This window comes from Pipistrellus hanaki, assembly GCF_964339955.1.
Source record: "Pipistrellus hanaki genome assembly, chromosome: 9".
In the NCBI taxonomy this organism is placed as follows: Eukaryota; Metazoa; Chordata; class Mammalia; order Chiroptera; family Vespertilionidae; genus Pipistrellus; species Pipistrellus hanaki.
In genome coordinates, this window is record NC_140511.1 from 12,735,283 (window position 1) to 12,747,957 (window position 12,675).

A 12,675-nucleotide genomic window follows, 5' to 3' on the forward strand; every position below is an offset into this window, starting at 1 on the left:
ATTAAATATGCTTACTTTACATTCTCCTTTTTAAAAACAAAAAACAAAAAAACACAGTTTTATTGATTTCAGAGAAGAAGGAAGAGGGAGAGAGAGATAGAAACACCAATGATGAGAAAGAATGATTGACTGGTTGCCTCCTGCATGCCCCCTACTGGGGATCAAGCCCACAACCCGGGCATGTGTGGGCCTTTGACTGGAATCGAACCTGGGACTCTTCAGTCCACAGGCCAATGCTCTATCAACTGAGCCAAACCAGTTAGGACATATTCTCCTTTTAATAATTCCTAATTAATAAAAGATCAGCTATCTGTCGTTATGTCTGTTGGCTCTCAGGCATAGTGCCTTGTTCCCTTTTGTGCTCTATGATTTATTTTTATTCTAATGTCTTGTTCACTAAAACTTTACCTGTGGTCATTCTCTGACACTTGGGTTAAGAATTCACTCCTTTAACAAAATTTCACATTTACATTTATATTTACAGTAAGAGCACTACCATCCCAGAACAATTTCAAACAAATTCAACTTGGGGATTGGGGGACCATGTGGGTGATTTGAATTCAATCCTGAGCCCATATGATGGCCAACTTTATGGATATAATCCTCAAAGGCAGAATGACTTTCCTTTTTCTTCTCTATTCCACACAGAGTCAAGGCCAACTACTTTTTTATCTGACATTTTTAGCTGTTTTGCAGTAGAAAGATTTTTAATAATGATCATTAAGTCCAAATACCTTTTATAGCATGAACAAAATAAGATGTTGGTTAGGCATCATGTAAAAAGAATGAGCTATCTTTATTACTGAAACACTAATATTCAAGCAAACAATAGGTAGTTGGTGAAATTCATTTATTGGATGCAAATAAGAGCAGTGCGTCCCACACTGGGAATAAGTTCCTGTCAGTTAAGATCGAGAGGAAGAGGTAAATCATGATGATCCTATCTATATCTTGGGACCCAAAATAATGTCTACTAAATCCTCCCAAAGAGAAGACTAGTTAGATATGTATTAACAGAATTAAAATTAATAATATGAAGTTATTGTATTTATGAAACTCAGGAGGGAAAAGGTGATCATTAGAATTATTCCCCTTCCAACAGTTTGTTTCAAACAAGTGGTCACATTTGAGATATAATATTAGAAGCTAGAAGGAAAGTGCTTTCTATTTTTAAACACTGCTAATACTATCAGAAAAATAATCTATGCTTCATTGGGTTTCCTCATAACACTTTTAAAAACAAAGCTTTTATACTCACTTGTAAAAGTAAAGTTCACAGATACAGCTCACAAAAGCCAGAAGACATCGTAAAAAGTAAAAGACAAGAATCTGAAAGAAATCCAGGGGAAAAAAACAACACACCAGATCACAGACACAAGTCAGCAAAACTATTAACGATGATACCACTTTCATTTATTAATAACACTATAAATTTATATAATCCTTATAAAAAGCAATAGGTATCAAAAACCATGAAAATTTTCATATCCCCTATTCAGTATATCTAATTCTATGATTCCAGCTCACAGAAGTAACTATGTAAGTAAATATGGGATGGTGATTCTATTCATGAAAATATTAATTGAAGCACTATTAATTCAGAAAAAAACAGCTTTTTAAAAACTACAAAATATCTAATTATAGGGAAGTGGTTAAATAAATTCAGGGAAATGGTTAAATAAATTATGCTGTATCTATTTCACAGACAAGTATGCAGATGATAAAATTTCTGGCTACAAAAAAAGTGAAAAATTTGTTTATAAAGCTTATTCATTTAACAAGCATTTCTAAAATACAATTGTATAGATGTAGATATGAACAAAACCAACTCCATTTCTGCATCCCAGATTTCATTTCATGTTAAGTTTTCATACTGTGGCCTTTGAGAAACTTCACTATGTTTAGCAAGCATATCAAAGCTTTCTAGTTGATGATTATCTGTGGTCCTTAAAATGTAGTCATAGATAGCCCTAGCCAGTTTGGCTCAGTGGATAGAGCCTCGGCCCATGGACTGAAGGGTCCCAGGTTCAATTCCGTTTAAGGGCATGTGTCTCTCTCACATCGATGTTTCTCTCTCTGTGTCTCTCCCTCTCTGTTCCACTCTCTGTAAAAATCAATGGAAAAATATCCTTGGATGAGGACCTAAGAAACAACATGGTGGTTAAGTTTGCTGGGTTTTCTTTTTTTGTCTTTCATATTCCAAACTTGGAAACTAGAAATGCCAATGGGCAGAGACAAAATAACACCAATGAGTACCTGCTCTATCTAGCCAAAAACCCAAGAAAGAGATAACCTAGCAAGACAGACAACTTTTAGACAATAACCACTCTACTCCAGCCAAACACCCCAGATAGAAAAAAATGTAGCTCCACTCTCACTGATGCAACCAAAGATTCAGTAGGAAGCCAGGACTTTTATCCTTGCCTGTGGATAAATGAACTCTCTCTTCCACTGCCGTGTCAGTAAAGTTCCCCTGGAGAGCCCGTTCCTCTCCACCAAACTAGCAGTACAGTCATTGCTACTTACTGATGCATATACAGTCTGAAAAATTCAATGTTAGGCGATTTCGTTCTTGTACAAACATCATAGACTGTATTTACACAAACCTAGATGGATCCTAGTAGCACTTGCTGCTCCTAGGCTATGTATAGTACTGTACAAAACAACGCGAGAATAAATCAAGCACAAGAGAAAATGATGTACTCAAGAGACACAGTGAACACTGGATGTATGAGGCTGCTGCCAACGTAAGATGGCATAATGCTTTACTTTTTTTTTTTTTTTTTTAACTTTTTAAAATAAGTAATAAAGAGCCCTAGCCGGGCTGAAACCTGTTTGGCTCAGTGGAAAGAGTGTCAGCCTGCGGACTCAAGGGTCCTGGGTTTGATTCCGGTCAAGGGCTTGTACCTTGGTTGCGGGCACATCCCCAGTGGGGGATTTGCAAGAGGCAGCTGATCAATGTTTCTAACTCTATCTATTTCTCTCCCTTCCTCTCTGTAAAAAAACCAATAAAATATATTTTTAAAAAAAAAAAAAAAAAAGAGAGAGAGAGAGAGAGAGAGAGAGAGAGAGAGAGAGCCCTAGCTGGTTTGGTTCAGTGGATAGAGGGTTGGCCTGCAGAATGAAGGGTCCCAGGTTCAATTCTGGTCAAGGGCACATGCTCAGATTGCAGGTTCGACCCTCAGTAATGGGTGTGCAAAGGATGTAAACAAATATAAGCTGATCAATGATTCTCTCTCATCATTGATGTTTCTATCTCCCTATCCTTTCCCCTCTGAAATCAATAAAAATATATTTTTTAAAAAGTATAAAGAATTCACTCTAAATTACAGATAAGAAGTTTAGTACAGTAAATACATAAACCTATAACATAGTCGTTTATATCATTATAAAGTATTAAGTACTTTACATAACTGAGCGTGCTGTACTTTTATATGACTGGGAGCACAGTAGGTCTGTTTACACCAGCATCACCACAAGCACATGAGGAATGAGTTGCATCCATTGTTGAACTACAGTGTCATTATGCAGTGCACCTAGCCTGCCCACTAGGGTGTTATCAGTGGAGACTAGTGGGGAACCTAGACTTCTACTCTCACCTGCAGTAACAAGTGGAGTGTATCAAAAGAAGCCAGCTAAAACAAAGGCTTAATTGCGACCCAGAGGAGCAGAGCAGTGCAGCAGAAGCATGCAGGGCCCGTGAATAACATCCAGTCTCATAATAAAATACCCCAAATATCCTAGTTTTAACTGAAAATTACTTGTTTACTAGTAAGATTTCAAACTCAATGAAAAAAGAACACAAAACACCACAATAAATAAATACCAAAAGAAAAAGAGAGATGTTAGAATTCCCTAAGTATTAAAGGAACCATTGTAACATTGAAAAAGAAATAGAAGAATCTATAAACAAGTGGAAGAATATATTGTGTAAATGGATTGGTAGAATCAATATCATTAAAATGTCCATACTACTCAAGGCAATCTATAGATTCAATGCATTTGTGTTAAAATACCAACAGCATATTTCACAGATCTAGAAAAAATACTCCAAAAATATATATGGAACCAAAACAAAACAAAACAAAAAAAAAACCCTGAATAGCTGCAGTGGCTGTGTAGTACATCTTGAAATCTGGTATTGTGATTCCTCCAACTTTGTTTTTCTTTCTCAAGACTGCTGCAGCTATTCAGGGTTTTGTTTTTTGTTTTTTGTTTTTTTGGTTCCAGGGCAGGGCTGAAAAAGTACTAAATAAAAGAAAAATACAGCTAAAAACTTTCCAGCCCAGCCAGAGTGGTTCAATGGTTGAGCATCGACCGAGTAACCCTGAGGGCACGGTTAGATTTCCGGTCAGGGCATATGCCTAGATTGTGGGCTTGATCCCCATTATGAGGCATGGAGGAGGCAGCAGATCGATGACTTTCTCTCATCAATGATGTTTCTATCTTTCTCTCTCTTTCTGTTCCTCTCTGAAATCAATAAAAATATTTTTTAAACAAACTTTCCAAATTTGGCAAAAGACATAGCCTAAAGATTCAAGAAGCTACGAAAACTCCAAACAAGACAACCCCAAAAGAAATCCATGCCAAGACGCATCATAGGCATATTTCTGAAAAGTAATCAGGTTTAATTTCTAACTATCCTGCAGCACTCTGTTTAAGTAGGCTCTCCTAATATGCTATCCCACTTCATATTGGTACTCTTCCTTCATAAGACTCACTACATTTATAATTACTTGTTCAATTACAAGTAGTCTTCCCACTGAGCCATGCTGGCTAGGCTAGTAGTAGTAATTTACTATAGAATATTTGACTGTTTTATAAAAGGATATAACTTGTAATTTCCTTTAAAAATTTTTAAATAGAAATAATAATTTGGGATAGTTTTTAAAGTTAACCATTACTACAAAACTTTAAGAAAAATAGTAGTTCCCAGTTCTACTTCTTATGTTCAAATCCCAGTCCCTAGAGGCAACCACTTTCTTAGTTATTTCTTCTGATGGTTTCATTAAACCATAAATTCCATGAGGGTAGGGATTTGGTCATTGTTAAATCCATAGCACTTAATGAAGTGTCTACCAAATAAAAGTTGCTTAATTAATATTTGTTGAACAATGAATGAATAAATAATTCTTCTTCTAGAAAACGTCTCCTCTTAACTACCAAACTATTTTGTCCTTTTCTCATCTCTTGATCAGTTGTGACTGCTTCCAGGTTGGCCTGCCCTTACCTTATTAGTTTGTAGAATTCTTGCATGAAATGCAGCTGGCCAGGCATGAAGCAACAGGTAAGCATAGGAGCGAATGGCATAAACTGGGGAATATTCCCAAGTCTGAAACCCCTTCCCATAGATGAGGTAGTGTGTCTGGAAAAAAGGATGAAGATGAAGATTTTAAGCAAAAATATTGATGAAACAACGGTATACAAAAATGTTGAAATTCTCAAGATTTGCAACTAATGGATAAGAATCAAAATGACACAATATTAAGAAATATCAGGACGTTATAAATTCTACAAGATTATTGTTTGGTCAGCTTTAAAAGCTTAAATTTTATCTGCTACTTATTACAATAAAAACAACAACAACAACAACTCTAAATCTGCCTGACCAGGGTGGCTCAAGTGATTGAGCATCAACCTATGAACCAGGCGGTCACAGGTTTGTTTTTGTTTTTGTTTTCAGGCGGTCACAGGTTTGATTCCCAATTCGGGCACGTGCCCTGGTTGGGGGCTGGTCCCCTTAGGAGGCCTGCAGAAGGCAGCCAATCAATGGTTCTTTCTCATCATTGATGTTTCTCTCTCCCTCTCCTTTCCTCTCTCAAATCAATAAATAGGTATTTGAAAAAATAGTCACTACTACTAAGTCATCAACTTAGAATATGAAAGTGCAAATAAAGTTATTTTACTACTAGTAACACGTGTATATAGTATTTGTATCTTGATTGGTAACAAGGTCCCAAGAGTGAAATCAAGAACTATAAAAATACCCAGAAAGTAACCTACTGGTTCCCAGTAGTTGAATGTTTCATCACAGTCTGAGATGTTGCTCAGAAGGGCAGCACATAGCCTTGCTGAGAGCAAACACTTGAAAGCAGTAGATCCTTCCGGTGCCCAAACTTGTCCAGCTTTGTTCCCAGTTAACCTGCTCAGAAGCAAAAAAAAAAAAAAAAAAAAAAAAAAAGTATGTGCTAGTAAGTACCTGCTAACTAGAAGGACTAAAATTAGACCAAAAAAAGACAAGACGGGCAAGGGACATTAAAGCTGCGGGATCCGCTGAAGTCTTCACCAATAAACGTGGGCAGTGAGATGTTTGGAGTAGATCAACCTAAATCATTCCTTCCACTTCCGGTTTTGCACGTGTAAACTAAGCTAATCCGTATCGTTTTTGACATGTAAGACACTCCATTTACCCCAAGCCAACTAACCACTCACTTGAAGCCCACAACGCTCTCACCCTGTGTCTTTCTTTTCTTAACAAGGTCATTGCTGTCCATGGCTTAATTCATCTGATCATTTATTCCCATGTGTAGAGGCCTAACATGGCAACGCACTGTGACCTCTTCCAATTCCGTCTGTTGACAGCTCCTTGGTGCAGCCCCAGCCTGCAGCTCCCGGCCTCGGAGGGAGGCGGGTGCTGAGCTGGAGGCTGCGGGGCCTTCGCATTAAAGGGCCGGGGCTTCGGCGAGATCCCAGAAAGGCACCCTCTCCGCGCCTGCCAGCTCACCCACAGGACGCCCCCCACGCCGGGCCCGCACCCCAGGCTGCCTCACAGCCACGCGGACCCAGGTGGAGGTCTAGGACGGGGTGGAGACCGAACGCGGACCCGCCCGAGAAGAGCAAAGGGACCCGGGTGCAGAGGCGGCCGGACCCTCGGGGCGACAAGCCCCCGCGCCGCCGCCGGCCACGCCCCCGCCCCGCACCTACTCGGCCCGCGGCTCCGCGCCGCCCGCCTCGCGGCCGCACAGCAGCTCCCGCAGCTTGTCCGCGGCCGAGGCCGGGTCCCCGCCGCCGCTGCCGCCGCCCCTGGGGCGCTGCCGGGCCCCGCGGCTGGCCATGGCCCGCCGGGCTGAGAAGGTGGAAGCCGACGGACACCCTACGGAGAGGGCGAGCGGCCAGGCACCGCTCTGGCTGGCAAACGGTGTCCGCCGAGGGCCAAAAGACCTTGACATGCGCAGACAACGCTCAATTTCGGTGTTCTGGGACCAGTGGGGGCGAATCCTAGAGCGGGAAAGAAACAGAGCCGCAGTAGACTGCTTTCACCGTCACAGCGATCCCTTCCACATGCTTGTAACGCTGGGCATTCCTCCCAGCCTCCATCTCCCGCCTCCGTCACTTTTCAGCACCCTCCACTCGCCCACAAAAACCATTCTTCAGAAACACACGCACCCCCCCCTTTTTTTTTTTTTAATAGAAAGCTTTCTGCAAGGTGGGTACGCGGAGATACTCAGTTAAAAATCGTAGCACAGCTGCCTACCAAAGGGGAGGCCCTTAAAAAGTCACTGACAACTTGCCCTCTCTGTACTTTGGTAAGAATGGTAAGGACAGCCTGGGCTAATAGTAGAAAACAAAATGAGAAAAAAGTGGGGGGCAGGGGTGGGCTGAAGGGGGTTAATGGGGGGGCGGGAGCATATGTAATACAACAATAAAGATTTAAAAAATTAATATACCTAAAAAGACCCTTCCCCACCCCATCGCACTCCCCCCCCAAAAAAAAAAAAAAAAAAAAAACCACACACACACAAGAAATTCTATGTGGCAAATTCAACCATACACCAGTGCTGTCATTGCTACTGTTACTGGTCTCGGACTGCCTCTCGCTGTGTCCAATAACGAAGGCAGGGTTGAATCATATTAGGCGTTTATTGAGAAGGCTAGCCAACCAAGAAGACAGGGCTCTTACAAGCATTCAAATCCTGTCTTACAGCAAGGAGCAGGGGATGATTATAAAGGGGGAGGGGAAGGAGCTAGGGTGAGGCTGGGAACAGAATGGAGTTGGTAGCCCTGGAGGTCTACAGGTGCCGCTATTGTCCTTGGTTATCAGGTGATGAGATGATGCTTTGACTCCTGGTGGATTGGTCTGACCATGATAATTGGTTCAGCTTGCTGGATTCACAGCTGAGTCAGCTTCACACAGGCCTTGAAAAGGAAACTTAAGAAAAACTTAAGCCCCTTTTCACACATGAGAAACTTAACATCCTATTCACATAAATATGTGTTCTAAGGTTTAAAATAATATGATTATTTCTCAGATTAAAGTGCTCTATCAAGTTATAAGTCCCCCTTATCACTACTACAGCGTTATGGTAAGCATTTTACATATTTTACCCTTTTTAAATTTAATACTCATATCACCCTTGTTTTATTGAGAAGAATCTGTGGCCTGTTAGGGTCACCAAGAAAGGCAAGAGGCCAAAAGTTGTAAAGATTTATAAACTAACTAGCGGCCTGGTGCATGAAATTCATGCACGGGTAGCATCCCTAGGCCTGGCTGGAAATCAGGGTCAATCAGGGCCTTCCTTCCTCTGGCTTCCTTCCTCTGGGGCCTTCCTTTGTTCCTCGCCGCCCCCTGGTGGTCAGCACACATCATAACGAGTTTGGTCAAACTCATATTAACCTTTTATTAGATAGAATTAGGTCATCTGGAGACCCATATGGGCTGAGCTCCAAAATGGCACTGGCACCCAGGGATGGGGAGTCAGAGGTCTGAAAGTACAATACTTTAAGTGGGCTTTTTCGGTAGTGAACTCTCTGGATAGTCCGGATCCTGGGAAAGTCCAGAGGGGAAAGACAGTAGTCTTAACAAGTGGAATGTGGGGGCGGGGGACAAGATGGCCACCGAACAGATGGACTTGTTCTGACCCTGGTCCCAGAACAGATAGAAGCAGCGTCTGAGTCGCTCAGGGAATATTGATTGGCAGCTAGGGGGCAGCGTAACTCTAAAGGGAGGTAAGGAAGGGTCCGCTGGACAGGATTTCCTGACCAAGCAGCCAGCACTCCGGCGGCAGAAACCTCTCCCGGAGCTACGGGCTCAGAAGGAAGGCTGCACCATCTTGCCAGGAAAGGAGGATCTTCTCTGAGGCCTGGAAAACCCTCAGCAGAGGAGACCATCGAGCAGCTGTGACGCCCCAATCGGCGCAAACATGTGGATTCAAGGGAGTTCTTCGATCACCCACAGAAAGGTCAGAGTTTGCAGGGATAGCATGAGGGTTCTAGGTCCCCGCTGCGCCGGCAGCGACTGTAGCTGCTGCGCACCCGAGCGGCCCCCTTGCTGAACTGCGCCGAAAGAAGGCTGCAGCTGCAGTGAGAATCCTGCCTGGCGAGATCCAGTGCTGGGCTTGGCGTAATTTTCCCCAGAAGCGGGACTTTTTTAAAACTCCAAGGGACACAGGACAGATTGTTAAGAATTGGGGCTGTCCCGCCAAGGGCGGAACATCTGGACACCTTGGTACCTGATCCTCTTCACCCCCTTGCTTCTGAATACTAGGGAAGGACTGCCCAGTTGGGCATATGCGGGCAGATTGCAGGGGGAAATTGCCTTCCTGGAAACGGGGGATTGGAGCCAGAAGAGATAGTCTGGGAGCCAGCAGGCACTCTGGCAGCTAGAGCCATAGAGAAAGAAGGCCAGAGCAACCAAAAAGACTGGGAGGTCAAACCAGAAACACTGCCACCTAGGGGCTGAATTACAAACTGCCTTTTTTTTTTTTTTTTTTTTTTTTTTTTTTTTACTTTTAATTAATCAAAAATAAATGGACACAAATAACTGAGTGCAGTGCAACGCTGGGAACTGCAAGACTGTCTGGTCTGAGAATCAGGCATGCCAAATATAATAATAGAGGAAGTGAATGACCACTACTGGACATTTTAATGCTAATTTTACTATTCTTTACTTTATTTTCATTTTTTACATCTTTTATTTAATTTTCATTTTTTACTTCTTTTACTTAAGAAACGAATTTTTTTCTTTTTTCCTTACTTGATTTTACCTTTTCAATTATTAAATCTTTCAATCTCAATCATCACTATTACTACTGCTATTTTGCATTTTTTGCTCCCTTTTTCTTCTTTTTTTCCCCTCCAGTACCATTTTATTTTCTCTTTATTTTACATTGGGATTAGTCTTCATTCTATTTTAATCTCTACTATAGCATCATTCAACCCTATCTCAACTCTACCTTTACACCATCACTCTCTTACTAACCTTTACCCTTTTTGTCTCCTGTTTATCCTATCCCTTTCGGCTTTAGTTTTTCACCTATTCTTTCTGTATACCCCCTGCTAAAGCTCTCACCATACTTATAGACCTAATTTCCAACCCCCTGATCCAAGTGTATAAATACCACTCTCTTCATTATATTAACTAGTTAAAAAAAAAAAAAAACTGTTCTTCTCTCTATCCTTTTGTCATTGATTGTGCGAATGTTGATTATAGTGAATTTTTATGCTTTTTAGTGAAATTGTTATGCTTATTCTTGTGCTGTTATGGTTGCTTTGTATTTTTTAAAAAAATCCTTTGTTTTTGTTTGTTTTTTACTTCTGTACATCATAGCCTTACTTAATAATAGTGGATATTGTAGTTTGTATTAATCTCCAAGTATTGTTGCTGGCATTGGCTAGGATTAGTGGTTGTTCTATGGGAATTTTCTCCATATATATATATATATATATATATATATATATATATATAGTTTGTTTCCCCTTTCTCTCTTAGTCTGCTTCTTCTCTCTCTCTCTCTCTCTCTTTTTCTTTTTTCCCTGTTTTCCAATGTCATTTCATCATTACTTTTTTTCCTTCTTTTTCTATCTCTTTATTTATCCCTCTTTTTTTATTTTATTTTTACCTTTCTTCCTTCTCTCCTATCCCTAATTTGCATTTCTCTAGTGGTCAACTTTATTAGAGGTTATTAATATCGCAAATACATTCCTGTTAAGTGCCTTTTGTGTTGTACCTGGTAGTGTTGTATTTTGTGCCTTTAAATCAACGCAGGAGAAGGAACACCACATAACCAGACATCCTGAAAAGAGAGACCATGGGGAGACAAAGAAATAGCCCGCACATGAAAGAAAAGCAGGCATCACCAGAAAAGGAAGTAAACAAGTTAGAGGCAAGCAACCTACCAGAGCAAGAATTCAGAGTAATGATCATAGGATGGCCAAAAAGAATGGAAGAGAAATTTGATGATATGAATAAGAAACAAGAGGAAATGAAGAAGAACCAAGAGGAACTGTTACCAGTCCTACGTCCAAGAGAGGAGGGGAAGGAGCAATTACTGGAACCCAAAATGAGAGAGTCATGCAGAGAAGGCTGTCATGAGAAGAGCTGAGACCGTTAGATAAGGGGCACCAGTGGCCCAATGTGACACTACAGAGAGAAAGCCAGAGGAACAATACCCTGATCTCACTTTTCTCTCTTCCTTCGATCTTTCTCCAGGGTGTGGGCTGAAGTCAACCAAAGCTGGAGGGCAAAGGAGTCTATTGATCAAGTTCTTGTGAGTCAGCTTTCTTGTGTATAACCTGGTAGAAATGAATACAGAGTATATTTGGGTGGGTCAAAGGGATACCTAGTGCTAAGAGGGAGGGAGAAAGAGAAAATAAAAGCAAAAAGTCTGGGGAGGTGGTAGGAGATGTTATAAAAAGAAAGATTACATACAACTTACAGTTCAAGAGAATTGACCTGGTTCTTGAACACACACACACACACACACACACACACACACACCTTTCAAACTCAAGAAACATAATGTTGAGACTTCCTTGTTTCGCCTAAAGTTGAAGGAAAACATTTTTAGTCACTTCTAATTCCACAAGATGGCCACCCTTCTTTCTAGGAGGAAAACGAGCTCATGGCCATCCAGACACAAATGAGATCTTAATGCACAGACACAGTTCACTATGAAGTGCATAGATAAGTCTTTATTAACCAGTTGAGAGAGCACATGAAGAACAGATGGAGCAAAACGTTTCTTCCTTCTTCCGATAAGACTGCCTTTCGGGGAGTGCAAGAGTCAGACTCAGATGGAAACCCAGGAGTTCTTGGAGTCTCTCCAACATTATTCTCTTTTCCACTCCTTAGTCTTTCCATCCACTAGGGTCCCACTTCTCTAAGTCAGAGCTCTAGAGATCCCCATGCCTGCTTCTATTCTGGGAAGGTGTTTTAAAATGTTTGTTTTAGCCCTGGCCAGTTTGGCTCAGTGGATAGAATGTCAGCCTGCAGACTGAAGGGTCCTGGGTTTGATTCTGATCAAGGGCACATACTTCCATTTCAGGCTCCATCCCCTGGCTGTGCAGGAGGCAGCCAATGGATGTGTCTCTCTCACATTACATAGATGTTTCTCCCCCTTCCTCCCACTCTTGCTGAATATCAATGAAAATATTAATAACAACAAAATATGTCTATTCTGTACCTCTTTAATTTTCCCCAGGAATAGGATCGGATTCTTAGGCCTCAAGTATCTACAAGAGAAAAGTTTCTCTTACTAACAAAGAATGTAACCTTGAGGCGCTGTTTCACTAAAAGAACCTCTTCCCACCTGTATACATCTCGCCAATCCCCACTTGCATTACACCCCTTCTCTCCCCAAAAGGAGTAAAAAGGCCAAAGGAATCTAAATGTTCCTTTTGTTGAACGAACTTCAGGAAATTACTTTTCCTGATTGTAGTTGGACAGTGAGTGGGTTCC

The 12,675-nt window shown here is 41.3% G+C and overlaps 1 protein-coding gene across 1 annotated transcript in view; it reads right to left on the reverse strand.

The window, feature by feature from the left end:
* ALG9 (ALG9 alpha-1,2-mannosyltransferase) overlaps positions 1–7,159 on the reverse strand; it is a 77,283-nt gene extending 70,124 nt beyond the window's left edge. Inside the window, exons 1-4 of the mRNA XM_084893897.1 lie at positions 6,925–7,159; positions 6,004–6,142; positions 5,231–5,365; positions 1,259–1,329 (exon numbers count right to left, since the gene is read on the reverse strand). Of these exons, the coding sequence (XP_084750023.1) occupies positions 1,259–1,329; positions 5,231–5,365; positions 6,004–6,142; positions 6,925–7,055 (476 nt within the window). The 5' untranslated portion in view covers positions 7,056–7,159. The remainder of the gene's footprint in view (positions 1–1,258; positions 1,330–5,230; positions 5,366–6,003; positions 6,143–6,924) is intronic.
* Positions 7,160–12,675: the final 5,516 nt, after the last annotated feature.